Consider the following 27,990-nt stretch of genomic DNA (forward strand, 5'->3'; position numbering starts at 1 on the left):
ATTTTCTGCCAACAAGCCTGTCATCACACAATTCCCGTTGGAAAATCCGATTGTGTGTACAAGGCTTAAGAGACAGATCTGCTGTTCCTAGTGATCAGGAACAGCGATCTCTCTCCTCCTCCAGTCAGCCCAGCCCCCATACAGTTAGAAATACCTCCTAGGGAACACACTTAACCCGCAAAGCCAGCACCTGGAACCAGTTCTTACTAGGGCGGTGTCATTCCAGAGCAAGAGTGTTTGTGAGCTGCATCTCCTTTTTTCCGGAACACACTTAACCCCTTTGATTGCCCCCTGGTGTTAACCCCTTCCCTGCCATTGGAAACATTCCTCAGAGATTTTGCTCCATAGTGACATGATGGCATCACGCAGTTGCTGCAGATTTGTTGGCTGCACATTCATGATGTGAATCTCCCGTTCCACCACATTCCAAATGTTCTCTATTGGATTGAGATCTGGTGACTGTGGTGGCCATTGGAGTACAGTGACCTCATTGTCCAGTGGTGAGATGATTGGAGCTTTGTGACATGGTGCATTATCCTGCTGGAAGGAGCCATCAGAAGATGGGGACACTGTAGTCATAAAGGGATGGACATGGTCAGCAACAATACTCAGGGAGGCCGTGGTGTTTAAACGATGCTCAATTGGTACTAAGGGGCCCAAAATGTGCCAAGAAAATATCCCCCCACACCATTACACCACCACCACCAGCCTGAACTGTTGATACAAGGCAGGATGGATCCATGCTTCCATGTTGTTTATGCCAAATTCTGACCCGACCATCTGAATGTCGCAGCTGAAATCAAGACCCATCAGACCAGGCAAAGTTTTTCCAATCTTCTATTGTCTAATTTTGGTGATCTGTGCAAATTGTAGCCTCAGTTTCCTGTTCTTAGCTAACAGGAGTGGCACCCGGTGTGGTCTTCTGCTGCTGTAGCCCATCTGCTTCAAGGTTCGATGTGTTGTGCATTCAGAGATGTATTCTGCATACCTTGGTTTTAATGAGTGGTTACTTAAGTTACTGTTGCCTTTCTATCATCTTGAACCAGTCTGCCTATTCTTTTCTGTCCTCAACAAGGCATTTTCGTCCACATAACTGCCGCTCACTAGATATTTTCTCCTTTTCGGACCATTCTCTGTAACCCGATAGATGGTTGTGTGGGAAAATCCCAGTAGATCAGTAGTTTTTAAAACACCCCCCCCCTCCAGTCCTAACCAATCTGTGTGTATGGGGCCTAAAGGTGCGGGCAAGCTATGGTAAGTGGTGTGTTTGGGGGAGGTGGGCACCATACAATGGGGGAGCGGCCTTTGCTCTGTCCTCGTCCTCATTCCGCACTTGGTGGACACTGGCGGGACACTTTCTACTTCTCTTTATCAGGAAGCCTTTAGGCATGTCTGCGGCAGAAGCGGTGCAGACATTTTTCGGGGAATCAGAATGACCCGGGGGGGGGGGGGGCATTGCCCCCCGGCCCAATCTGCCCCTGCTGCATAGTCAATGCTAAATATTCCATCCCCTCTACTACTACATATGTCCTACACTACTACTCCACCACCCTTCACTACGAGCAGTGTTGCGATGGTGATTGGTGGAGAGCAGACAGTGGCATGAATTGGATTTCTTGAAAAGTAAAAATATCTGGGAAGATTTCTGATGATGTCATATCACAGTTTATTAAACACACATTGGAGTGGTTGGTACAAATTTACAAATTGCTCATCAGACTTCAACATATAAAGTACTTCACAGTGTAGAACTCGCAGCATGGCATTCTTACATTTTAGACAACTTTCCCTGGGTTCATGAGGTTCTTGGGGTCCAATGTCGCTTTAATCTTCTTCATGACCTGAATGCCAACTTCCCCGACTTCCTCTCGCAGTAATAACCGTTTTCCTATTCCGATTCCGTGTTCCCCGGTGCAGGTTCCATGCAGAGCTAGTGCCCTCCTGCAGGACACAGTAATATTTGTAATCACAGAGAAAATTGATACAATGTCTGATTCCCGCAATGTTCATGCCTCAAATTTCTAACTTTTCCATCCAACCTGATTTACTAAGAGTACCTCGCCCCGGAGACATCACTGTGGGTTTGGTTTACTAAACCTGGAGAGTGCTGAATCTGGTGCTGCTGTGCACAGAAACCAACCATTTATTTTATGAAAGCTTAATTGAATATGCTGATTGGCTACCATAGTTTCATATTTGGTAGGGTTGAATAAAGACAACAGTCCGTGCAGTTCAACCTGTGTAAGTAGGTGTGTGTGGAAAAATCATTTCCCATATCCCTGTAAATCATTTTCACTAAGATGCACGTCCAAGAGTCTTTTAAAACTATCCATACTTCCTGCCGACACCACCAATTGTGGAAGAGAGTCCCAAATCCTTACCACCCTGACAGTGAAAAACCCTCTGCACAGCTTAAAGGGGTTGTGAAGGTAAATTTTTTTTTTTTTTTTAAATAACAAACATGTTATACTTACCTTCACTGTGCAGTTCGTTTTGCACAGAGTGGTCCCAAACCTGTTCTTCTGGGGTCCCTCGGCGGCTGTTTCAGCTCCTCCCCGCAAGCACTAACCACCTTAATGCGAGCTCCCTCGCATGGTGGTTAGTTCTTGCGGGCGCGCTCCCGTGATACAGCCGGCGGCTATAGCCGCTCACTGTATCACTCTGCCCTGCCGGCCAGCGTGCCGCGTCATTGGATGTGCTTGACAGAAGCGCGAGCCAATGGCTGCGCTGCTTCCAATCCATCCACTGTAGCCAATCAGCGGCCAGGCTGAGCGGAGGAATAGATGTCGGGAGCGAGCAGCTGACTTTCGAGGGGTCAGGTAAGTAAAACGGGGGGGGGGGGGGGCTGGGGGCAGCGGTATTGTCAGAAGTTTTTTCACCTTAATGCATAGAATGCATTAAGGTGAAAATTTTTTTACCTTTACAACCCCTTTAAAGGGGTTGTAAGCCTTCATGTTTTTTCACCTTAATGCATCCTATGCATTAAGGTGAAAAAACACCTGGCAGTGACTGGCCCCATAGCCCCCCCATTTTACTTACCTGAGCCTTGGAACTTGACCCGGCAGGGACACACTGTCTCTCTGCCCGGAGATCTCGGTTCTTGATTGGATAGATTGATAGCAGCACAGCCATTGGCTCCCGCTGCTGTCAATCAAATCCAATGATGCGGGTGGCGGGAGGTGGGGCCGAGTCATACATTCGGCGGTTATGGACGCCGAATGTATGACACAATAACACAATTCCTACAGTAAATCATGGAGGTGTTAATATCCTGTTATGGGGGTGTTTCTCTGCAGCAGGGACTGGAGCACTTGTCAGGATAGAAAGAAAAACGGATGGGGCAAAATACCATCAAATTCTTGGGGAAATTCTGCTGCCCTCTGACAGAAAGTTGACAATGGGAAGCAGGTTTACCTTCCAACATGACAATGACCCAAAGCACACAGCAAAAAATGACCACGGAGTGGTTGAAGGAAAAATGTGAATGTCCTTGCATGGTCTAGTCAGAGCCCAGACTTAAATCCCATTGAATATCTGTAGAATGACTTGCAGACTGCAGTCCACTAACGTCACCATCAAATTTAATTGAACTTGAGCGGTTCTGCAAAGAAGAGTGGGCAAATATTGCAAACTCTAGATGTGTAATGTTAGTAGAGACAAATCCCAACAGACTAAAGGCTGTAATTATAGCAAAATGTAGTTCAAGAAAATACTGACATAAGGGGGTGATCCTTTTTTCAACTTGGTGGTTCTGTTTTTTTTTGTTGTTTTGTTTTCTGACATGTTAGTGTTATATCTTTCACATGGATGTTATAAGTTGCACTAAGTAAATACAGCTGGATAAAACAAAAACTGTGTTTGTCTTCATTTCAGGCTGCAAAGCAATAAAATGTGATTATTTTAAAGGGGGTGATTATTTACTATATCCACTGTATACTTCTGGTATATTGTAACCCTGATGAAAAGGGGGTTCTGCGCTTCACCCCCAAAATACCCTCTTTTTGTCGCCAATACAAATCAATATCAGAACCGGTCTACAGCTCGGCTTTCCCATCCTCCAATCCATATATGTCAATTGAAGTTTAGGAAGAGATTAAAGTATATCAATGTTGAGAATGTAAAATCAGAGCTTCAATAAATTTCTAGCCTACTCCTATTTATCTGAACCGTCTTCTTGAAGTTTGTAAACTTACCTTGTGAAGACCCCACACATTTGCGTCATGGAATCCTGTGACATGTAGTCACTATGCCCTGTGAGTAGGCACTGCTAAGTCACCCATTTCACAGAGCCTGCCCTCAGAGGGGAGGAGTCTCAGGAAGCTGAGTCAGTGCAGCAATCACTGCTTGCAGGCAGCAAAGTCCCATGGGAAATGTAGTCCTTAGAAATAGATAGGTTGCAAAGCATGCAGGGCATCCAGGAAGTTGTGTAAAGAGATGGCCAGCAGACAGGCAGTGCTCACAATATGAAAGGAGGTTTTTCCAGTAAGCTTATATTGGATTGTCCATAATAACTATTGCTTGTATTGTTATTACAATGCTGATATGATACAATTAAAGTGTAAGCTGTGACTACAGATCTCCTTTAGGTGGTCATGAAATTGAATTGATGGTAAATTTCCCCATGTACATTTTCATACATAATTTATTTGGCATTACACATACATCTTTATTCTTATAAATATATTTTGGGGGATGCCATATTTGATGTAGTCCAACCTAAACGCTCCTCTGAGAAAACTATCTTCTAGGAACACTCCTCATGCAGAACACTCATGATTAGGAACACTCTTCTCTGGGAATACCAATCATCAGAACACTCTTCTCTGGGAATACCAATCATCAGAACACTCTCCTCCGGGAATAGCAATCATCAGAACACTCTCCTCCGTAAATACCAATCATCAGAACACTCTCCTCCGGGAATACCAATCATCAGAACACTCTCCTCCGGGAATAGCAATCATCAGAACACTCTCCTCCGGGAATACCAATCATCAGAACACTCTTCTCCGTAAATACCAATCATCAGAACACTCTCCTCCGGGAATACCAATAATCAGAACACTCTCCTCCGGGAACACTTATCAGAATACTCTCCTCCGGGAACACTTATCATCAGAACACTCTCCTCCGGGAACACTTATCATCAGAATACTCTCCTACAGGAACACTTATGATCAGAACACTCTCCTCCGGGAACACTTATCATCAGAATACTCTCCTACAGGAACACTTATGATCAGAACACTCTCCTCCGGGAACACTTATCATCAGAACACTCTCCTCCGGGAACACTTATCAGAACACTCTCCTCCGGGAACACTTATCATCAGAATACTCTCCTCCGGGAACACTTATGATCAGAACACTCTCCTCCGGGAAGACTTATCATCAGAACACTCTCCTCCAGGAACACTTATCAGAATACTCTCCTCCGGGAACACTTATCATCAGAACACTCTTCTCCGGGAACACTTATCATCAGAACACTCTTCTCCGGGAACACTTATCTTTAGAACACTTTCCTCCTGGAACACTTATCATTAGAACACTCTCCTCCAGGAACACTTATCATTAGAACACTCTCCTCCGGGAACACTTATCATTAGAACACTCTCCTCCGGGAACACTTATCATTAGAATACTGTCCTCCAGGAACACTTATCATCAGAACACTCTCCTCCGGGAACAGTTATCAGAACACTCTTCATCAGAAAAACATTCCTCCAGGAATACTCTTTGTTGGAAACACTCTTCATCAGGAGAACTCTCCTTCGGGAACACACTTCCTTATCAGGAAAGCTCTCTTCCAGGAACACTCTTCATTACAAACAATCTCCCTTGGGAACACTCTTCATTGGAAACATTCCCCTCCAGGATAACGCTTTATCAGGATCACTCTTCACCAGGAAAACTTTCATCCGGGAACACTCTCCTCAAGGAATGCTCTTCATTGGAAAAAAACTCTTCATCGGGAACTCTCTTCAGATTCTACATACTAACACTAGATCCATCCACAGCTTGTAATACAGATTAAAGTGGTTCTAAAGTCTAAGGCTTTTTTTCCTTAAGCCCCGTACACACAGGCAAATGTCGGGAGACATTTTCTGGTTATAAAAAATGGCCCGATATTCTGCCCGTGTGTATGTCGGTCTGTCTGACAGAATCCTAACAGCGCATCGGGGGAGATCACTGAACTAACGTTGCATGGTTAGTACAGCGGCTCTAACCAGAGCTGACAGTTTGTTTTTTTTGTGCAATCCGCTGGATTGCACGAAAAAAAAAGTTGTAGTGTGTACCCGGCTTTAACACATTCCATGCATTAAGGTAAAAAACCTCCCACTACCTGTTTCTCAGCACGGGCATTGCTTACCGGCACTATGTGTGTCTACAGATGCACACAGCCCAATTCGGGAGAGTGCCCGCACAGCAGCCTCCATAGCATGCAGTTTGCTAAGGAGGCACCTGGGGTAAGGAGGAGTGGAGAGCACCAGTCGGGGACTCCAGAAAAAAAAGGTAAACGATTGCACAGAGGAGGTAAGTATAACATCTTTTTCATTTAAAAAAAAAAAAATCTTTTTATCTTATTTTTCTACTATTCCTACTATCCATCCACCACTTCCAATACAGATTAATACTATCCTTACTAGATCCATCGCCACTTTCAATGCAGATCCACCGCTTTTAATACAGATTAATTTAATACTATTTCTACTAGATTCATCCACCGCCTCCAATACAGAATAATACTATTCCTACTGGATCCATCCACAGCTTCTAATACAGATTATTACTAATCTTACTAAATATATCCACCCCTTCTAATAGAGATTAATGCTATTCTTACTAGATTCACCAACCCCTTATACAGAATAATACTTTCATTACTACTGTAGATCCCTCTGCTACTTCTAATACAGATTAATACTATTCTGTATTAGAAGCTGTGGATGGATCTAGTAAGAAAATGTATAAATGTGTATTAGAAACTGTGGATGGATCTAGTAAGATTAATGCTATTCTTACTAGATCCATACACCCCTTCTAATAGAGATGAATACTATTCTTACTAGATACATAAACCACTTTTAATACAGATTAAGGCTATTCTTACTAAATCCATCTACCGCTTCTAATACAGATTAAGAATATTCTTACTAGCTCCTAGGGGTGCAACGGATCAAAAAACTCACGGATCGGATCGATCCTCGGATCAGAGTCACGGATCGGATCATTTTCGGATCAGCAAAAAAAAAACAAAAAAAAAAAAAACACACAAATCTTGTTACACCCACCGGAGTTTTAGATTTAAAAGCTATTTTCAACACAAAACGGAGCTTATATGCATAAATACAGTATTTGTAGATCGGACAGACTGTTTAGATGTTAGATTTTAAAAGCAACAGCAAACCTGCCGACCTTACATTGTTGCTAATGTGACAGAACACCTCTGATTTTCACATTTAATGTCCCGCACTGTAATATAGCCACATGTCCCCCACTGTAATATAGCCACATGTCCCCCACTGTAATATAGCCACATGTCCCCCACCGTAATATAGCCACATGTCCCCCACCGTAATATAGCCACATGTCCCCCACCGTAATATAGCCAGTCCATGTCCCCCACTGTAATATAGCCAGTCCATGTCCCCCACTGTAATATAGCCAGTCCATGTCCCCCACTGTAATATAGCCAGTCCATGTCCCCCACTGCAATATAGCCAGTCCATGTCCCCCACTGTAATATAGCCAGTCCATGTCCCCCACTGTAATATAGACACAGACTTCCCACTGTATTAGTGCTGTGCCTGTTAGTCAGACTCATACCTTGCTTTAGAGAAGCCGCCAAACCCACGAGTTGGGGGCGGGGTGATGACGTCAGCACGATGCTCAGCGCCGCCGGGTGTACCAAGATGGCCGCGGCTTCGGCCTAGCTCCGGAGCCGCGGCCATCTTGGTACACCCGGCCGGGTGTACCAAGATGGCCGTGGCTCCAGAGCTAGGCCGAAGCCGCGGCCTTTCCTAAAACCCGAGGCCGCGGAGCGCTCCGCGGATCGCGGGTGTGCCGATCCGAACAGGTTGGCCCGTTCGGATCGCGGATCGGTGACGATCCGTTGCACCCCTACTAGCTCCATCCACCGCTTCTAATGCCTTGTACACACGGCGGACTTTTCGACCAGACTGGTCCGACGGAACGAATCTGTCGGACAATTCGGCGGTGTGTGGGCTTCATCGGACCTGCATGACTTTTTCGGTCGAAAATCAGACGGTCTTTAGATTTGGAACATGTTTCAAATCTTTCCAACGGACTCGAGTCTGGTCGAAAAATCCGCTCCTCTGTATGCTAGTCCGACGGACGAAAACCCACGCTAGGGCAGCTATTGGCCACTGGCTATCAACTTCCTTATTTTAGTCCGATCGTACGTCATCACGTACGAATCCGTCGGACTTTGGTGTGATCGTGTGTAGGCAAGTCTGTTCATTTGAAAGTCCGTCGGAAGTCCGTCAAAAGTCCATCGGAAAGACCGTCGGACCTTTGATGCCGAAAAGTCCGCCCGTGTGTACACGGCATTATACAGCTTAGTACTTTTCCTACTAAATCTACCGCTTCTAATACAGATTAAGACTATTCTTACTGGATCCATCTCCCCACTTCCAATCCAGATTAATATTATTCTTACTGGATCCATCCAATGCTTCTAATATAGATTAATACTATTCCTACTAGATCCATTCACTGTTTCCAATACAGATTATTATTATTCCTACTAGATCTTCTAATACAGTGTTGCCAACCGCCCGTGTTTTTACGGGCAGCCCGTAAAAACGGGGCTATTTTTTCATGCCCGTGGAAATCCGTGAAAAAAAAAACATGCCCGTAAAATATGACGGTCCCGGGCCGGCTCGGAACTGCGCATGCGCAGTTCCGAAGCATGCCGAGAGTCTCCGATCATTCCCGATGATCTCTCTGACACTGCTCACTGCTGCGCCTGCTTACTTGTGTGTCCTGTACCCTCCCCCTTCCTTCCACAGCGCGCCTTATTCGATTCTGCACAGGAGATGCTGGGAGGGGGAGGGGTGAAGTCAGCCTGCAGTTGAATAGGACAGACTGTAGTGTCTTCGGCTTAGCAGAGGAGGGTAAGCTACTGATTAGCTAAATCAATGTCTCCCTATTGCCTTGTGGTCTTAGTGGGCAGGAGGAGGGGGGCAGAGAATGGGCTGTGTACAGTAGATCGTTTTTTGTGTCAGATATTTTAGAGCTTTGTTTCTAAAACTGATTAGGGAGGATTTTTTCTGAGATCTCCCCCAATCTCTAAGTATTACCTGCACTGCTCACCAGTCCAGCCCAGGCACAGCCTCTGCAGTCATCTCCAGAGTTACCACCTCATGTGTCCCCGGCACTACAAATCCCAGCATGCCAGGAGGGGAGGCAGCAGCAGCAATATGATTTAGCTAATTTTCTGATGAAAAGTGCTGCTGTATATTGTGTCTGTAATAGTGTGTGTACTGTTTGCTCATAATACAATTGATTATGTATTGTGCTTGATGGTCTTGAGGTGTTTATTCCTATATTTTTTATCTGTATAAGTAGTAGTGAGCACATTTGGTCTTCTGTATTATATCCGCAGCATCTGACCCTCTCATGTATTATATCCGCAGTCTCTGACCGTCTCCTGTATTATATCCGCAGTCTCTGACCGTCTCCTGTATTATATCCGCAGTCTCTGACCGTCTCCTGTATTATATCCGCAGCCTCTGACCGTCTCCTGTATTATATCCGCAGTCTCTGACCGTCTCCTGTATTATATCCGCAGCATCTGACCGTCTCCTGTATTATATCCGCAGCCTCTGACCGTCTCCTGTATTATATCCGCAGTCTCTGACCGTCTCCTGTATTATATCCGCAGTCTCTGACCGTCTCCTGTATTATATCCGCAGTCTCTGACCGTCTCCTGTATTATATCCGCAGTCTCTGACCGTCTCCTGTATTATATCCGCAGTCTCTGACCGTCTCCTGTATTATATCCGCAGTCTCTGACCGTCTCCTGTATTATATCCGCAGTCTCTGACCGTCTCCTGTATTATATTCGCAGCCTCTGACCGTCTCCTGTATTATACCCGCAGCCTCTGACCGTCTCCTGTATTATATCCGCAGCCTCTGACCGTCTCCTGTATTATATCCGCAGCCTCTGACCGTCTCCTGTAGTATATCCGCAGTCTCTGACCGTCTCCTGTAGTATATCCGCAGCATCTGACCGTCTCCTGTAGTATATCCGCAGCATCTGACCGTCTCCTGTAGTATATCCGCAGTCTCTGACCGTCTCCTGTAGTATATCCGCAGTCTCTGACCGTCTCCTGTAGTATATCCGCAGCATCTGACCGTCTCCTGTAGGATAAAACCCACCCAGAGCCACCAAGCTGGAGCCTTTTGACTGATTCCTACACGGTGCAACTGAGAGGAGGTCAGTGACAGTGCTGTCAGGCCAGTCTGAGGGGGGATCACTGATGTAAGGGGGGAGTGAATACAATAATGTAAGGGGGCACTGATATAAAGGTTTCCACCTATATTAGTAACTCCCCTTACCTTCACTCTATTCACTCTACGGAAGGTGGTCTCTGGTCACCAGAGTGCACCCACATCAGCGTTCCTGGCATTCCCTTTTACATCAGTCAGCAGGATTCCCCCTTACAGTGCAAGGGGGAACTCAATCTGCGGACCCTGATGTAATTGGGAACTCTGATGTAAAGGGAACACAGTGGACTCTGATATAAGGTGGTCTCTGGTCACCAGAGCCCCCCCTCTACATCAGAGTTCCACCTTAGATCATGATTTGCAGCGTTCCCCTTTACATGAGAGTTTTGTTTCACTGTAAGGGGGAATCCTGCAGACTCTGATGTAAGGGGGAACTCTGTGCTGACTGGGTTCTAGTACCCTAACTTAAACACATTGCTAATAGCACTAGATATGTATTCATAGTTTAAATATTGATATTTGCACTGTTTAGCACTGAAAACTGCAATTTTAGGTACTTTTTTGCAATGCCAGTAAAAAAATGCGGCTGCCAGTAAATTTCATGATTATTCGCCAGTAAAAAATTGGTGCTGTTTGTAAATTTTGGTATCCTGCCAGTAAATTTTGCTTCGTAGGGTTGGCAACACTGTTCTAATACACACCGGCATGTGCCGAACTGTGAGCAGAGCATATCGAGAAACATGGTCACCTATTTCACGTCCTGTTATGTAATGCTCACTCTGGTTGGTACATTGTTCATTCATAAAGCTGCAGGGAATTGTTTAAAGACTGGAGGTAATTGGAGTATGTGTATGAAGATTGCTTACCGGGCTAGTCTGTCAGTGAATTCCTTCACCCTTCGCACTTCATCCTCATCTTTCAGGTCCAGCACGATAATACAATGGAAATTTCCATCGCCAACATGTCCGGCTATGGGACCTGCCGAGACACATAACAATGGGCTGATCATGGTTGAAGAGAGAAGTCTTGGTATCCTTCTGGGAGGAAGTGACAGTGTAATAGTACATATTTACAGAAGTATCCTACCTGTGATACGAGACTGAATGAGGTCTTCCCTAGTGTCCACTATGATTTCAGGGAGTTTAGAGATGGGGACACATACATCTGTAGAATAGCCCTGAAACAAGAATATTATGTTGGTGGTATTGCTAGTGGGGTCCTCAGGATTTGTGTCACCCATTGTTACAGTACTTGTAGCTGTGGACTCGCACAGGATCCATTATATTATTTGTGGACACCTGAACCTGACAATTATAGCAGCTTGTTGGACATGATTGTTGATTTGATACCCCTGTGGGTGGGGCTGAGACACCTGACCTCAATAACATGGCGGGTGTCCACATAATTTCAATATGGCACCCCTGGTGTCATGTCCTGTGTTATATCTCCCTCCACCTGATACTGTATATCCACACTTAGGCTTAGGGATAAGAATCTGCCTGGGTTCAAAGTTTGCATGATTTGTGGTGAAACCCATTATGGTCTGTTGGGGGGACGAATCTACTTATTCAATTATGGCCATTTGTAGGGCCAGTCAGCAAGCTATTGCCAAATCATGGGAAGTCAGGCACTGCCATGAGGACATGTGCCAAAGTACAGCATGGAAGGATCTATTCATGGTAAGCTGGACACTGCTATGGGGGACATGTACAACATATAGCTGGGGAGGGTCGTTTCATAGTAAGCTTAGAACTGCCATTAGGGACACATACATTTCATGGAAAAAGGGCACTGCCATGGAGGACATGTACCAATATACAGTGGGAGAGGGTCTATTCATGGGAAGCCAGGCACTGCCTTGGGGGGACATGTACAGTGAGTTGAGGGTCTATTCATGGGAAGCCGAGCATTGCCATGGGGGCATGTACCAACATACAGCAGGGGAGGGTCTTTTCATGGGACAGCAGGGGAGGGTTTATTCATGGGAAACTAGACATTGCTATAGGGGACATGTATCAATTTACAACGGAGGGATGCTCTATTCATGGGAAGCTGGGCATTGCCATGAGGACATGTACCAACATACAGTGGAGGAGGGTCTTTTCATGGGACAGCAGGGGAGGGTTATTCATGGAAAGCTAGACATTGCTATAGGGGACATGTATCAATGTACAGCAGAGGGAGAGTCTCTTCATGGGAAACTGGGCACTGTCATTGGGGACATGTACCAACATACACTGGGGGAGGGTCTTTACATGGGTTAGCTAATCAGCATATTGCAATGCCAGAAGAATGCATCTGCACCATCTAGTCCTCACCTGGCATCCGGGGCGCAGGGCCAGTACCGCATACCATGCATTGTGCCGGGCCGTCCACAGCCGGGTCCTCTCTTCCTGGTCTTGGGCCCATGTGAAGTCTGAGCCACCATTTAGTTGAATAATTTCCCCTGTGTGAAACAGAATGCCATCAGCCCATAAATGACCGGTGTACAATGATCGGGGACACCTGTTGTGTGTGCAGGAGAAGGTTCTATGTGTGTGTATTGTATGTTTAGCTCTCTGTACTGTGTATGCATATATATATATGTGTGTGTATACTGATACGTGTATATACTGTAGTACTGTGTATATGTTTATATTATTCTGTGTATGTATATATAGTGCTGCGTAGGTGCATACAGAGCTGTGTAAAATGCGCAAGACACCGAGGGCTGTACGATCAGTGAGAGTGAGCAGAAGGGGAGGATGCTGGTGGCTGTGTGATCAAAGGTAGCTGGAGCGTTCTAACAAACACAATCAACGATTTAGGAGCTATATACCAGTGCGCAGAAGCTGACAGAATCCTATCGCAGCCTCAGAGCACACAAGGAAAAAAATAATATGTGCTGGTACAAAATTAAAAGACATGTTCACAAATGCCAGGAGTTTTGTGAATAAAATTATAGAACTAGAACTACTAATATATTGGGAGGATTTTAACTTCATGGGAGTATCAGAAACCTGGTTTGACGACGCACATGACTGGCTTATGACTTTCCAGGGGTACCCCCTGTATAGGATGGACAGGGTAGGTTGAAGAGAGGAAGGGGAGTGCAAATACATTAGGAGTGATTTGATAGTGAATATGAGGGATGATATTACTAACGAGGCAAGGAGGGAGGTGGAATCATTGTGGTAGGAGCTTCAGGGGGAAAAAATCAAACAGGAGATTATAAGTGGGTGTATGGCTGCTACAGGCCCCTTAACCAAAAGCAAGAAGAGACCAATCTCCTCTCACACACCAAAATGGCAACGAGGCAGGTTAATGTTATAACCATGGGGGGCTACAATTATCTGGATATTGACTGGGCAGACAGAACTGCTCAGTCATCTAGGGCTCATCATTTCTTAGATGTCTTGCAAGACAATTTCATGTGTCAGTTAGTGGATGTCCCATCTAGAAATAATGCTCTGCTTAAGCTACAAATTACAAACACAGAGCTGATTGCAGACGTGGAAGTGTAAGCGTTAACTTAGGAAACAGTGATTACAGAGTAATTACATTTACTGTAAATCATAGGAAAAGGAGACACAAGGATAGGACAAGAACATTCAACTTCAAGGGAGCCAACTTTACTAAACTGCACTCCATACTTTAGGACAATAAATGGCAGGATATGCTAGAAACAAAAATCACAGATGAAAAGTGGGAGTGCTTTAGGAAACATATTAATTAAAGTGGTAGTAAACTCTGTACTACCACTTGTACCTACAGGCAAGCCTATAATAAGGCTTACCTGTAGTTACTGTGAATAACCTTGCACAGTTTAGGAGATATTCAGCGTGCATGCAGCTGATGACATCACTGGGGCATGCGCTGTGAAGGTCTGAACATTGCCGAACATTCAGAGCCTGTGCCGGAAACGGCAGCTCCCGCGCGCATGCGCTGGAGTGATGTCATCCCGCCCCGGCCACTCATGTAGCCGGAGGCTGTGAACCTGGAAGGAAGACCAAGGGAAGATGTCAGCCGTCTCAGCGGTGACATTGGGGCCCTGGAGGGCTTCGTTCTCAGGTAAGTTTATCATAATGTGCTTGTATGCGATGTATACTAAAACATTTTGACATTGCCTTGCAGGGAATTTTTTTTTTCCAATTACCTGCGGTTTAAAACCACTTTAATAGCATCAGCCGGTGTCTTCCAATGGGCAACAAATATAAAAGAACTAAAGTCAAACCTGGGTGGCTAAATTTGAGTGTAAAAAGGCATATTAAAGAGAATAAAAGATCCTTAAAAAAATATAAGGCTGAGGGGTCACTGTTAGCATTCCAACACTGCAAGGTATGCAATAAGAAAGCTAAGCACGTGATCAGGGCAGCAAAAATAGACCACAAGAGACACATAGTGGAAGAGAGTAAAAAGAATCTAAAAAATTGTTTTAAATATATTATTATTAGTAAAAAGGTGGAGCATATTGGTATAAAGGATAGTCAGGGGAATTTGGTTACAAAAGACAGAGAGAAGGTAACCATGTTAAATACATTCTTCTTTGTTTCTACTAAGGAAAAGGCGGGGTATAATAGACAAGACAGTATTATGAACACAGCATGGAATGTTCCCTTATGGCTAACGGAAGCCTGTGTTCAAAAAAGACCGGAAAACCGGGAACGGGACTTAGAGATAGTTTTCACCCCCGCCCAACTATCTTCCCTCTATCAACTTACCCGATCCAGCTCAATCGACTCCAAGATGCAGGAAATGAAGTACAAATTACTGCTACGCTGGTACCGAGTACCGGCAGACTTAGCAAGAATATACCCATCCACATCAGACCAATGTTGGAGGGGCTGCGGCCACAGGGGCACCCTTCTGCACATTTGGTGGGATTGCCCGGTGATCAGACCTTACTGGGAGGACATCAAGTCCCAAATCAAAGAAATTATAGGTATAGACATACCGCTCTCTCCGGTCCACTTCCTGCTACACATTCCTCCCATGCCAGTGAGCCAGTACAGGAAAAGTGTGCTGCCCCACTTACTAAACGCAGCTAAGCAGCTACTTTCCACATACTGGAAGCGACCGCAAACCCCAAGTAGGGAGGAATGGAGTCGCAGGGTGAGTGACATCCGAGAGGCAGAGGATTGGATCGCTACCTGCAGGGGTGTCAGTGACCGCTTCACCGCAACTTGGCAGACTTGGACTGCATATGTCTCGGACCCGAGCCATGTGCCCTCCAGCTTAGATGTGGCCCTGCTGGAACTAGCGGAGCCATCCCTGAGGGGGCGACTCCGAGGCTCACAGACGGGAACCAAGAGCTGAAAGGGCTCTAGCACACAACTACATCACTCAACAGATAGAGGGAATAGGGATGAGATGTTCTTTTCTCTCCTTCTAGCTTTCCAGTAGGTGTTGAGATGCCGGCAAGGCTCGGAGCGGAGTCGGACGTGAGGCTCCAGGTATGTTCTAATCTATCTTTCTTTTTCCTTCTTTTTCCCCCTTTACCACTTACTACTACTCTATGTTTCAACTGGTTATGGTCACCTGTCTACAGGTGGCCGTTATGTTTGATACTAGGTGACGGGTGAGAAATAGATGAGCAGGTTAGCCTGACAGGATTAGGCAGCCTGGTGCTGTGAGACTCCCTGTAAGGGGGACTGGCACCTTTGTGCCACCATGGTACAGACGCCTGGACGAGGGATCGGGCTGGACAAGGGGCGGTGTGGGGAGAGGTTAGTTGGAGGTGTAAGTGCGCCCACTCCCCCCGCGCGCGCCCGCCTGGGCCACCCCTTAACCCCATGCGATAAACCATAATCTAAGTATTGTCTAGGAAACCTACCAAATTTATCACGTACAAGAACTCCTTTTAGGAGGACAGATTTGTCTAACACTCAGCAGTAAGTGCAACGGGCAAGGCTTAGCTCGCCCGCTGAATAGATTGAGACCATCCAGCCGACCCGTTACCTGATAATTGACCCTTCTATAATTTCAGTTGCATCAAAGTTCAATTGTGATTGTTTACCATTCATGTTCTCATACTCTTCTTATGTGAAAAACAAAAAAGAAACGACTGGTATATTACTTGAGGCCACCACCTTTGGCAAATGTTTTTATTGAAACGTATTACCCTGTCTTTCATAAATAAAGATTATTTAAAAAAAAACTATTGGAGGGGATGATAAGGGACTTTATCTAAGAATTTGCTGATGAAAGTATTATCATTAGTAAAAATCAGCATCGATTTATGAAGGATCGTTCTTGCAAGACCAGCCTTTTATTATTTTATGCGGAGGTGAGCTGTAATCTGGATAGGCTAAACCCTGTGAATGTGGTAGATCTGGACTTCGCAAAGCATTTGATAAAGTACCCCATAAACTCTTAATTTACAAATCGAGGTCTGTTGGCCATGACAAAAATGTATGTACCTGGATAGAAAATTGGTTACAGGAGCATATCCTGTAACCAATGGTGATAAATAGCATATTTAAACAGGTCTGTTACTATGAGCAGCTGCTGAATGGTCTTCAGCCTGTTTCCATGCTCCTGAGACCTGATCCTCTGTACCTGCTTACCTGTGTATGACCCAACTTGCATTTGGACTTTGCTTCTGCTCCTTCCTCAACTCTGTTCACCTGATTACTCTGACCCTGGCCTGTTTACGAGACTTGTCTTTGCCTGCTGATTCTGTACTTCCTTGCCTGGCTGTTACTGACTTTTGCCTGCCTCCTGGACTTGCTCTGCCTACCAATTTGGTCCCTTGCTGTCCAGTTGTTGCTGTCTTCTGGTCCTGCTTCTGTCTTCTGCTCTGGTGCCAATCTGCTTCTGCATCCTGTTCTGAGGACTGCAACTACCAGCTCTACCCACTTGAAGAGTGGAGATCACCAGCCAGCTACTCTGGTACTCATGCCACTCCTTGCTTTCACAATCTCTGTCTCCATCTCCAGGTGCGTTGCCCGGCAGGCGCAATGGAGGCCCCCTGAACTGGATGAACTATCTTTTTTCAACCTTACCAAATAGGTAACAATATAGTACTGTGCATGTATATATATATATATATATATATATATACATATATATATATATATATATATAGTGCTATGTATGTGTACATAGTGCTGTGTATGTGTATATAGAGCTGTGTATGTGTACATAGTGCTGTGTATGTGTATATAGAGCTGTGTATGTGTACATAGTGCTGTGTATGTGTATATAGAGCTGTGTATGTGTACACAGTGCTGTGTATGTATGTGTGTGTATATATTGCATGTATATATAGCACTGTGTATAGTGTATGTATGTGTGTATGTAGTGCATGTATATATAGCACTGTGTATAGTGTATGTGTGTGTGTATATAGCACAGTGTAAAGTGTATGTGTATATAGCTCTGTGTATAGTGTATCTGTATATAGCACTGTTTATAGTGCTGTGTATAGTGTATGTTTATATAGCGCTGTGTATAGTGTACAGCATGTGTATGCTCTGCATTGGGTGCAGACATTCTGGACTATGTGCACCTACCTGTTTGCTGTAGTTGCTCCTTTACTGCAGCTTCAGAGCCGTGGAACTCCAGAAACAGGGTGGGTAGGACGGGATAACTCAAACCATTGAATTTATTACACGCATCCATCATGACATCATCTAAAAACTCTGTGCAGAGACAAAGCAGTGTCAGTAAGGGATTAGACACATTCACTACACATTCACCTTTCATCCTTCTACAGTCATTAAACTCTCATATGTCAGAGTACCATCTCTACATACATTAATGAATCAAGACCTCCTACAGATCCTACAAAAATACCAGCAATGGGTGACCAAGGCAGATGGCAATAAAATTTGGCATGCAGCTCACAAATTTGTAACCAGCAATGGGTGCCCATGGCAGACCAGGAGAAAATGTGGCATGCCACCCACAGATTTATAACCAACAATAGGAGTTGGAGAAAATGTGGCATGCAACTCAAAGATTTATAATCTGAAATGTGTGAACATGGCAAAGCAGGAGAAAATGTTGTGTGCCAATCATAGATTTATAACCAGCAATGAATGTCCATGGCAGAGCCAGCTCACTAAAGATGTTCATGTCTTCTGTACTCCTTCCTATCACAGCTTACCAATTCTGGCAATGGGGACTCCATACTGCAGGATCTGCACCGTGCTGTCTACCGCAGCCTGGACATTCGGAAAGGCGCAAACCGCCGCCACTGTGGCCTCTGGGACCCCATACAGGCGCAGTGTGGCTTTAGTTATGATGCCCAGAGTCCCTTCTGAGCCCACAAAGAGGTTGGTGAGGTTGTAACCTGCTGAGGTTTTCCTGTAATAGAAAAGGAGGAATTAAAGTGATGAGTGGAGATCCTTTTTGTCCTGGCCAATCATTAGATCACTGTGACCCTGGATCATTTTTTTTTTCCTATCTGTATGTCCTCTGCAACATGATGGGCTACACTCCCATCATGGCTTATCCAGGATAGGCACACAATGCCAGAGTCGAGTTTGGTCTTTTCCAACCTGTCTGCATTTCATCCATGTTTTCACACTATGTCTGTCCCTCGGGGCGGGGCAGATACAGAGGGTAGCAGGATGATTTCCTAATATGTGCCAGTGTGCTCCACACTACAGCCTATGGGTGCCCATTTTATAAAAGGGGGGCTCTTAGACTTTCCAATTTGAAAGCCTGGTTGAGTGATAACTGACTACAGCCTCTTTGTGATTGAGGTCATCGGGTCAGAAATGTTCTATTCATGGCAAGGATGAGAGACAGCTTAAAGAGGTCTGTAAAGTGGTTACTGGGAAAGTGTGACATGTAATGACATACCTGAACCTTCTGTCTTTCCCTGCGGTGTCCAGTACTTGACCATCAGGTAGAACCACTTCCAGATTGATGACGTTGTCACGCATTGTGCCATAACGTACTGCGTTTGTCCCAGATGCACTGGTGGCGGCCATACCACACAGAGAGGCATCAGCACCTGGATCTGAAAAGTCAAAGTGAGATTAACAGTCCATCAGACAGCGAGGGGCCATGGGTTACATTCTGAGGATGTGGTTCCTGAAGCCTCTTAATGGCCACAGAAAATAATCTATTCTAATTGTTCTTATTAATAAAGGAGATAATCAATATTATTAGTCATTGTGGATACTGGTTTATCGTTTTACCTGAAACAGACTGAGACCCTCAGATTTAAATGGACTGAATCTAAACACCATGCTCACCACCTGTGTCAGGTCGGCCATACCCAGGATTGAGTACAGTCGGGTACAATTTACCATATGAGGGATAGTCAGGAAGAATTCAATTTGTTTTCTTATGTTCAGGGGGTTATTAAAGGACTGGAAATGACCCTGGGCCATCAATTCAGGATCAGAAATATAGAGGTTACTTGTAGAGCTGACCCATTCATGCACAGTTCACCCTGGTGACCCAAATTGCTATTGCCAAGGGGGAGGGGGGAGCAGTCACATCCCAGAAAGAGGACCTGATAGGCTATGCTGTATTTGAGCACGTTTCCACATCAGGCCATCAGATCTGTTTGATGACCATATACAACCTCACACTAGGCACAATCAGATATGGAGATCCAACCAGGGCCCAGAATGTGGAGATATCTTCTCACCTACAGGGAACCAGAGGCCACTGTCCCGCAGGTAAGTGTTCAGGGATTTACGTGTCACCCCTGGCTCTACAGTCACATGGAAGTCCTCTGTACTTAGGTTCAGAAACCTCTTCATTTGAGTCATATTGAAGCAGACACCGCCCTGGGGAGGAAGGAACGAGAGATCAACAGGGGTGTCAAGGCACTACTGAGACTATCTATTGATCCATATATTATCTGTCTATCTATCGATCCAGCTATCATCTATTGATCCATCTATCATCTATTTATCAATCTATTGCTCCATCCATTATCTACAGTATACTCTATAGATGTCTATATATCTATCTACTGTATCTATTGATCTATCTATCTATCTTCAGATCTGTATTATAAAATGGTGGGTGGGTTATAAATATGAAAATACAGTATTTACATAATGAAGGCCCTTCTTGGGTTGTCCAGTGTATGGACACCTAGTATGGTACATACCTTCAGTGCACTGACTCCACCCTCCAGCCCCGTCCCTGTCCCGAAAGGGATGATGGGTATGTCGTGTGTGTAGCAGAGTTTGGCCATTCTGCTGACTTCTTCCACATTCTGAGGCCAAACTACAACATCAGGTGGCTGGCAACTGGGCAGAATGAGAAGAAGAGCAATAGTGAGAGCTTTATCTACCGCACATTGCACCAGTGTTGCCAACTTACCAGATTGAAATTTACTGACACAACACCCAAAATTTACTGGCACAGCCAAGTTTTTACTGCCAGTTCCAAAAGTTACAAAATTACAGTTTTAAGTGCAAATTCCAGTATTTAGGCTACAAATAAGTACAATATGCAATTAGCAATGTGATTTAGGGTAGATATTAAGGCAAAAAGCGTATTTCTTATTTTATTTTTAATATAGTAAGTAGCTCAGGGGCAGGACTCAGGAGGGCAATACATTCGAATGGGTGATGCATACATGAAATTGACTCTCACGCAAATACTGACCACAGTGTGCAGCAGCAGAGATCACCGACACGACATGCCCCCTCCTGAGTCACAGTGACATTCTCTTTCCATGCCAGGTGGTCCCTTCAGTCCACTCCAGTCCAAACAGCACTCACAGTCCCGCTCCTGGCTTGCCTTAATCCCATCCTGCAGACCCGCAAACGAGGCTCCGGCCGCTCCGCTCGGCTCCCATGAACCATGAAATCACACGACACGCTCAGACACCGCCTCCACCTGACCTGCCCCCCACTGGCATCGCCCGAACACACTGTAGCAGGAACTTGGATAGTCTCGGTCGGCTCCAGGCCCGAGCTGCGCATGCGCAGTTCCGAGCCAAGCCTCACAGCCATATTTTTTACTGCCAACCTTTTCCTCTTACTGGCATTTACTAGCAGGAGAAAAGTGCCCATTTTTTACTGGCTGCCCGTAAAAATACTGACGGTTGGTAACACTGCATTGCACTGCATGATACCCTACCCCCTCTATTAAGAGGGAACTCCCCTTCAGAGACCAGATGGAGGATATGCATCTAATATCTGGTCCCACAGATCATGGGAAGTGGGACATTCTGTGATGGCGGACAGAAGTTTAGAATAGTCTGCATCACTGGAAGGAATGGCACAAGAATAGTGGGTGAATTATAAATGGGACATTAAATTACTGTTGACAATGAAGAGGATGACACTGAAGAACATGACTATGAAGAGGTGACAATGACATTAAAGAGGATGCTAATGAAGAAGATGAAATGACAATGAAGAGCATAACACTGAAGATGTCTATGAAGAGGATGACAATAAAGAGAATGACAATGAAGAGGATGACAGTGAGGAGGATGACACTGAAGAAAAGGTCAATGAAGAAGATGATAATGAAAGGATGACAATGACACCCCATACCTGTGCATTGATTCATCTTTGCCATGCTGCTCCCGGATAATCATTGCAGTAGACACATTGGACTCGCCAACCACTGACCTCAGATCTTCTATAAACTGCCAAACAGACCAACAAATTCATGATAACTCACAAATGAAATGCACCATCAAAACATTATTACAACTTATAAAGAGTCAATATTTATTAACGCATACCATTCCAAGGGCCCTCCAATCTTTACTGACAGATGGTATGCTAGGGGCCCTCCATTCTTTACTGACAGATAATATGGCAAGAACTCTCCAATTGTTACTGACATATGATATAGCAAGGGCCCACCACTCTTTACTGACAGATGGTATAGCAGAGGCTCTCCACTCTTTACGGACAAATGATATAATAGGGTCCCTTCATTCTCTCCTGAAAGATGATATAGTAGGGTCCCCCCATTCTTTCCTGACAGATGATATAGCAGAGTCTCTCCACTCTTTACTGACTAATGATATGGTTAGGTCCCTCCACTCTTTACTAACAGATGATATGGTAGGGTGCTTTCACTCTTTACTGATGGATGATATGGTAAGGGACCTCCACTATTTATTGACAGATGATATAGTAGGGGCTCTTTATTGTCAGATGATATGGTAGGGTTGCTTCACTCTTTACTAACAGATGATATGGTAGGGTTGTTCCACGCTTTACTGACAGTTGATATGATAGGAACGCTTGACTGTTTACTTACAGATGATAAGGTAGGGTCCCTCCTCTCCTTACTGACAAATGATATGGTAGAGTTGCTCCACTCTTTACTGATAAAACGATATGGTAGGATTGCTCCACCTATTACTGTCAGATCATACGGTAGAGTGGCACCACTCTTTACTGACAGATAATATGGCAGGATCTCTCCAATTGTTAATGACATATGATATAGCAAGGGCCCTCCACTATTTACTGACAGGTGATATAGCAGAGGCTCTCCACTCTTAACTGACAGAATATATGGAAAGGGCTCTCCACTCTTTACAGAGAAATTATTTGGTAGGGTCGCCCCACTCTTTACTAACAGATGATATGGTAGGGTCGCTCTACTCTTTACTGACAGATGATAGGGTAGAGTCTCTCCTTTCTTTAATGAAAAATGATATGTTAGGGTCGCTCCACTCTTTACTGAAAAATTATTTGGCAGGGTCCCTCCATTCTTTACTGTCAGATAATATGGCAGTGTGTCCATCCACTTTTTAATGACAGATAATATGGGAGGGTCACTGCACTCTTTAATGATACTGTAGATGATATGGTAGGGTCCCTGCACTCTTTACTGACAATTTATATGATAGGGTCCCTCCACTCTTTACTAACAAATGATATAGTAAGGACCCTTCAATCTTTACTGACAGATGATATGGCAGGGGCCCTCCACTACTTACTAACAGATGACATAGCAGGAATTTTCCATTGTTTTCTGAGAGATGATATGGCAGGACCCTCCAATCTTTACTGCCAGATAATTTATCTGGAATCTTACAACTGCTACTGATTTTTGATGTGGCAAGGGCCCTTTAATCTTTACCAACAGTTATTACAGCACTGGCGCTCCATTCTTTACTGACAGGTGACACAGCAGGGGCCCACTATTTTTTACTGACAAGTGACAGTGCAGGGGCCCTCGATTCTCTGTGAGCTATATTTAGCTGTCTCTTTTCTCGCTCTCTTGTATACCCCTGTGAGGTGACATTGTTTTACTGTCTCACCTACATATTTATCTGTGTCCTATCTCTCTATATACAGTACACTATATTACCACAAATATTGGGATGCCTGGCTTTACACGCACATGAACTTTAATGGCATTCCAGTCCTGGGTCGTAGGGTTCAATATTGATTTGGCCCACCCTTTACAGCTATAATAGCCTTAACTCTTCTGGGAAGGCTGTCCACAAGGTTTAGGAGTGTGTCTATGGGAATGTTTGACCATTCTTCCCAGAAGCACATTTGTCAGGACAGGCACTGATGTTGGACAAGAAGGCCTGGCTCACAGTCTCCGCTCTAATTCATCCCAAAGGTGTTCTATCGGGTTGAGGTGCAGGCCAGTCAAGTTCCTCCATCCCATACTCGCCCATCCATGTCTTTATGGACCTTGCTTTGTGCACTGGTCCAAATAATGTGGTGGTGGGGGAATTAGGGTGTGAGGCTGTGTGGGACTTGGCCCCTTAGTTCCAGTGAAGGGAAAGTCTTAAAGCGGAGTTCCACACAAAAATGGAACCTCCGCTTTTCGGAACCCTCCCCCCCTCTGGTGTCACATTTGGCACCTTTCAGGGGGATGCAGATACCTGTATAATACAGGTATTTGCACCCACTTCTGGGCACCGTGGGAGTCTATGCCTCTCCCCCCCCACTGTCTGCTGGGAAACACATGGGTCCCAGAGACAGCAGAGAGCATCCAGATTGCGCAGCGTGACTCGCGCATGCGCAGTAGGTCGCAATGCTTCACTTCCTGATTCCCTCACTGAGGATGGAGGTGGCAGCAGCCGAGAGCCGAGCGATTGATCGGCTTTGGCTGCCGACATCGCGGGTACCCTGGACAGGTAAGTGTTCTTATTTTAAAAGTCAGCAGCTGCAGTATTTGTAGCTGCTGAGTTTTAAAAAATATTTTTTGGGGGAACCTCCACTTTAAGCCGTCAGCATACCAAGACATTTTGGACAATTTCATGCTCCCAACTTTGTGGGAACAGTTTGGGTATGTATATATACATATATATATATATATATATAGGGTGGCACAGTGGTGTAGTGGGTAGCACTCTCGCCTAGCAGTAAGAAGGGTCAATGGTTCGAATCCCAACCATGACACTACCTGCCTGGAGTTTGCATGTTCTCCCTGTGCCTGCCTGGGTTTCCTCCGGGTACTCCGGTTTCCTCCCACACTCCAAAGACATGCTGGTAGGTTAATTAGATCCTGTCTAAATTGTCCCTAGTATGTATGAATGTGAATTAGGGACCTTAGATTGTAAGCTCCTTGAGGGTAGGGACTGATGTGAATGTACAATGTATATGTAAAGCACTGCGTAAATTGACGGCGCTATATAAGTACCTGAAATAAATAAATAAATAAATAAATAAATATTGTTAGCTCATTGGTAGTGCTTCCCAGTGAGTTTAGTCCAGTCCAGAGATGCTGTTTAAGGCTGCGTTCACACTATTGGGAATTGGATGCGGCTCTCTGTGGGATTGTGACCGGCTATCTATGGAGCCAGTTCACACATCTCCGCAGCAGCTCTGGTGCGAATTGCACAGGAGCCCTGTGCGTCTTTTGGTCCGTTTCAGGTCCCAAAGTTCGGGCTGAAATTGGACCTGAAACGCACCGGACTCCTGCTGTGAGCTGCTGCGATCTCTAGTGTGAACCCAGCCTAATGCCACGTACACACGATTGGAAATGCCGCCAGCAAAACTCCGATGGGAGCTTTTTGTCAGAAAATGCGACCGTGTGTATGCTCCAGCTCCATCGGTCTTTTGCTGGCGGAATTCCAGCCAGCAAAAGACTTTTCAGGCGGGAAAGGTTCCTATCCGAAAATGCGTTCGTCTGCATGCAATTCGGCCGCGCAAAAAATCACGCATGCTCGGAAACAATTTGACGCATGCTCGGAAGCATTGAACTTCATTTTCTCGGCTCGTCGTAGTTTTGTACGTCATCGCGTTCTTGACGGTTGAAAGTTCAGAGAGCTTTTGTTACGCGGCATAAGGGTTTGCTGGCCAGCTACTATTAACAAGAAAAAAAAAAGTTCACAAAGAAGTTGATTTGCCCACGCAGAGGTTTCCACTATCAACACGAACATAAATGACAGTCAGCCTCCTGGCTGTCTCTAGCAGCGCCGCTGCTCAGGCCCTTTGCCTTAATCATACAGATTATCTAACACAGCACCTCTGTGCCCTCGTACACACTTTGTACCTGGGCTCTCTTGTAGCTCTGTGCTACTTTGTCACCACCTGCACCGTGCAGACGTACACATTCTGGCTGCCCCATGCAGCCTTGCTGACTCCTGGGGAGTGATTGGAGTCCTTCTGACACATAGGCTGAGACCTCCTGTCGTAGATTATAACAGGTCGTAAATTATAACAGGTGTAAACACCTGTGCTCTCCAGCAAGACCTGCACACTCTCTCTCTCCGCTCAAATCTCTTTGAAGTCTCCAAGTTCCAGACCCTGGTCCAGGAATCACAAATCCCAGAGAAAAATAACCACCTTTCTCCGCTCAGAACTGACTTTCTGGAGCCCCTCAAACTGTATTCTTGAAAACCCTGTGTTGTCACAATATATATTATTTGTCTCCTTTCTCTCTGTCTCCTCTATATGTATATTTATCTGTATGATTATAATGTATCATATATATTTATATATACAGTTACTTGTCTTTTGTTGACAGATCTCTCTCTGTGTTACAAAGTAATGAGTGATGTAATACTTTGTACCTGTGGGGTGACATGGTTGAACCTGAAGGTCAGTGCGGGCGTTATACGGAGGGATTTGCGCAGCAGGGCGTACATGGCGCTGTCCTCTACAGTCTATACATCTCTTGTATAATGCCTGCCCAGAGGCAGCTGCACACGAACATTACAGAGGCGTGTGAGAGGCGGGGACACAACCAAACACAACACCCACTTAAAGAGACAGTATGGCACACAGCAGAGCCCCTGAAATCAATCCTTTCTAATGCCTAGTACACAAGATGAGAAAATTGAACGAAAAATACAGCTTTTGGAGCAATTGCCTGATAATCTGATCTTTAGTACGCAGCTTTCGAGGGACGATCACAACAGTTTATTCGAAAATATCCAAAGGGACAAGCATGAAAATGTTTCTCGTTCGATAACAGAACGAATGATTTTCGTGTAGGTATTTGCACAAAATAAATAGTGTGACCAAGACCACACATGCTTGGAAATGAAAGAATACATTGGGGCTGATTTACGAAAGCCGTGCGCCATCAGTAGAGGCGCACGGCGAGGCGTAATGCACATTTTCATATTTACGAAACGGTGCACCGGGAACAGAGCGCAAATCCCCCATTTACTATAGCGATCTTGGCGCACGGGAGAATGTAATCTGTGCGCCACTATGGACATAGCACATGGCAACTTCAATTCAATATTAACAGAAGATGGAGGTGCCAATATTATGGGGTGGAAGTTTAGTAACAATTGCCCAAGTAACAAATATTCCCAAAATAGAATGAGAAAGTAACTTTTTCAGAGAAAGCCTGCTGTGTCTGCAAGTACGTTTAGAACTTTGGGAGATCAATGTAAGCAGTGCGCATGCGCAAGCAGCTCTTGCGCTTGTTCACTGCGCGGCCAAAATCTTAGAAAATGTTAAGCAACGTACATGCAAACTTTTTTTTTTTTTTTACACTGGTTCACCCCTATGTATTTTTTTAAGGAGATTTGCACACAGGTCATGTTAGCATTTTACGTTGCCAACATGTGACATGCACCTTATTAAAATTATGTAAAAAAACTCTTGCTCCTCTAGCTCCTCCTAAAAGGGCATTTAACCTTCCCCCTCTAATGCATATGATTTCCTTGGGCTAACTTTTGCTTGTAAAAGGGAACTCCATACTCCATTCTACAATACTCTTGTTGAGGGACAGATCGGCTTCGGGTGCCGACATCGCTGGCGCCCTGGACAGGTAAGGGTCCATATTTTAAAAGTCAGCAGCTGCAGTATTTGTAGCTGCTGACTTAAAAAAAATGGCTGAACTCCACTTTAACTAGGCTGATTGGCATGGCAAAACAAAAAAAGGTGATTTGTCTAAATGCTACTTTCCTGGTGCCTTCATGGTAGCATATGGATTGTGCATATACTGCCATGGATAGGAACCAGGAAAGGAAAATTACAGAGAGGAAAGTATTCAATTTTCTATTTTAGCACAGTGGTTCTCAGCCTCAGTCCTCAAGTACCCCCGACAGGACATGTTTGGGAATTTATCTTAGCTAAATAGTTGTCCAAAATACCTTTTTCAGAAAATTGGCTTCACTTCCTGTCACATAGCCAAACAGGAAGTGAGGATAAAACCCTA

At 44.9% G+C, this 27,990-nt stretch overlaps 1 protein-coding gene across 1 annotated transcript; it reads right to left on the bottom strand.

The window, feature by feature from the left end:
- Window positions 1-1,649: 1,649 nt before the first annotated feature.
- On the bottom strand, window positions 1,650-26,555 carry LDHD (lactate dehydrogenase D). The gene is made up of 11 exons (XM_073605583.1): window positions 26,387-26,555; window positions 21,939-22,033; window positions 20,537-20,678; window positions 20,066-20,207; window positions 19,267-19,426; window positions 18,566-18,765; window positions 17,970-18,098; window positions 12,795-12,922; window positions 11,563-11,653; window positions 11,343-11,454; window positions 1,650-1,941 (listed from the first exon to the last, which is right to left on the bottom strand). The coding sequence occupies exons 1-11, from the start codon at window positions 26,459-26,461 to the stop codon at window positions 1,776-1,778; spliced, it is 1,440 nt and encodes a 479-aa protein (XP_073461684.1). The 5' UTR covers window positions 26,462-26,555; the 3' UTR covers window positions 1,650-1,775.
- Between the last annotated feature and the right edge of the window lie 1,435 nt (window positions 26,556-27,990).

Source organism: Aquarana catesbeiana, linkage group LG11 (genome assembly GCF_042186555.1).
Source record: "Aquarana catesbeiana isolate 2022-GZ linkage group LG11, ASM4218655v1, whole genome shotgun sequence".
Taxonomy (NCBI): domain Eukaryota; kingdom Metazoa; phylum Chordata; class Amphibia; order Anura; family Ranidae; genus Aquarana; species Aquarana catesbeiana.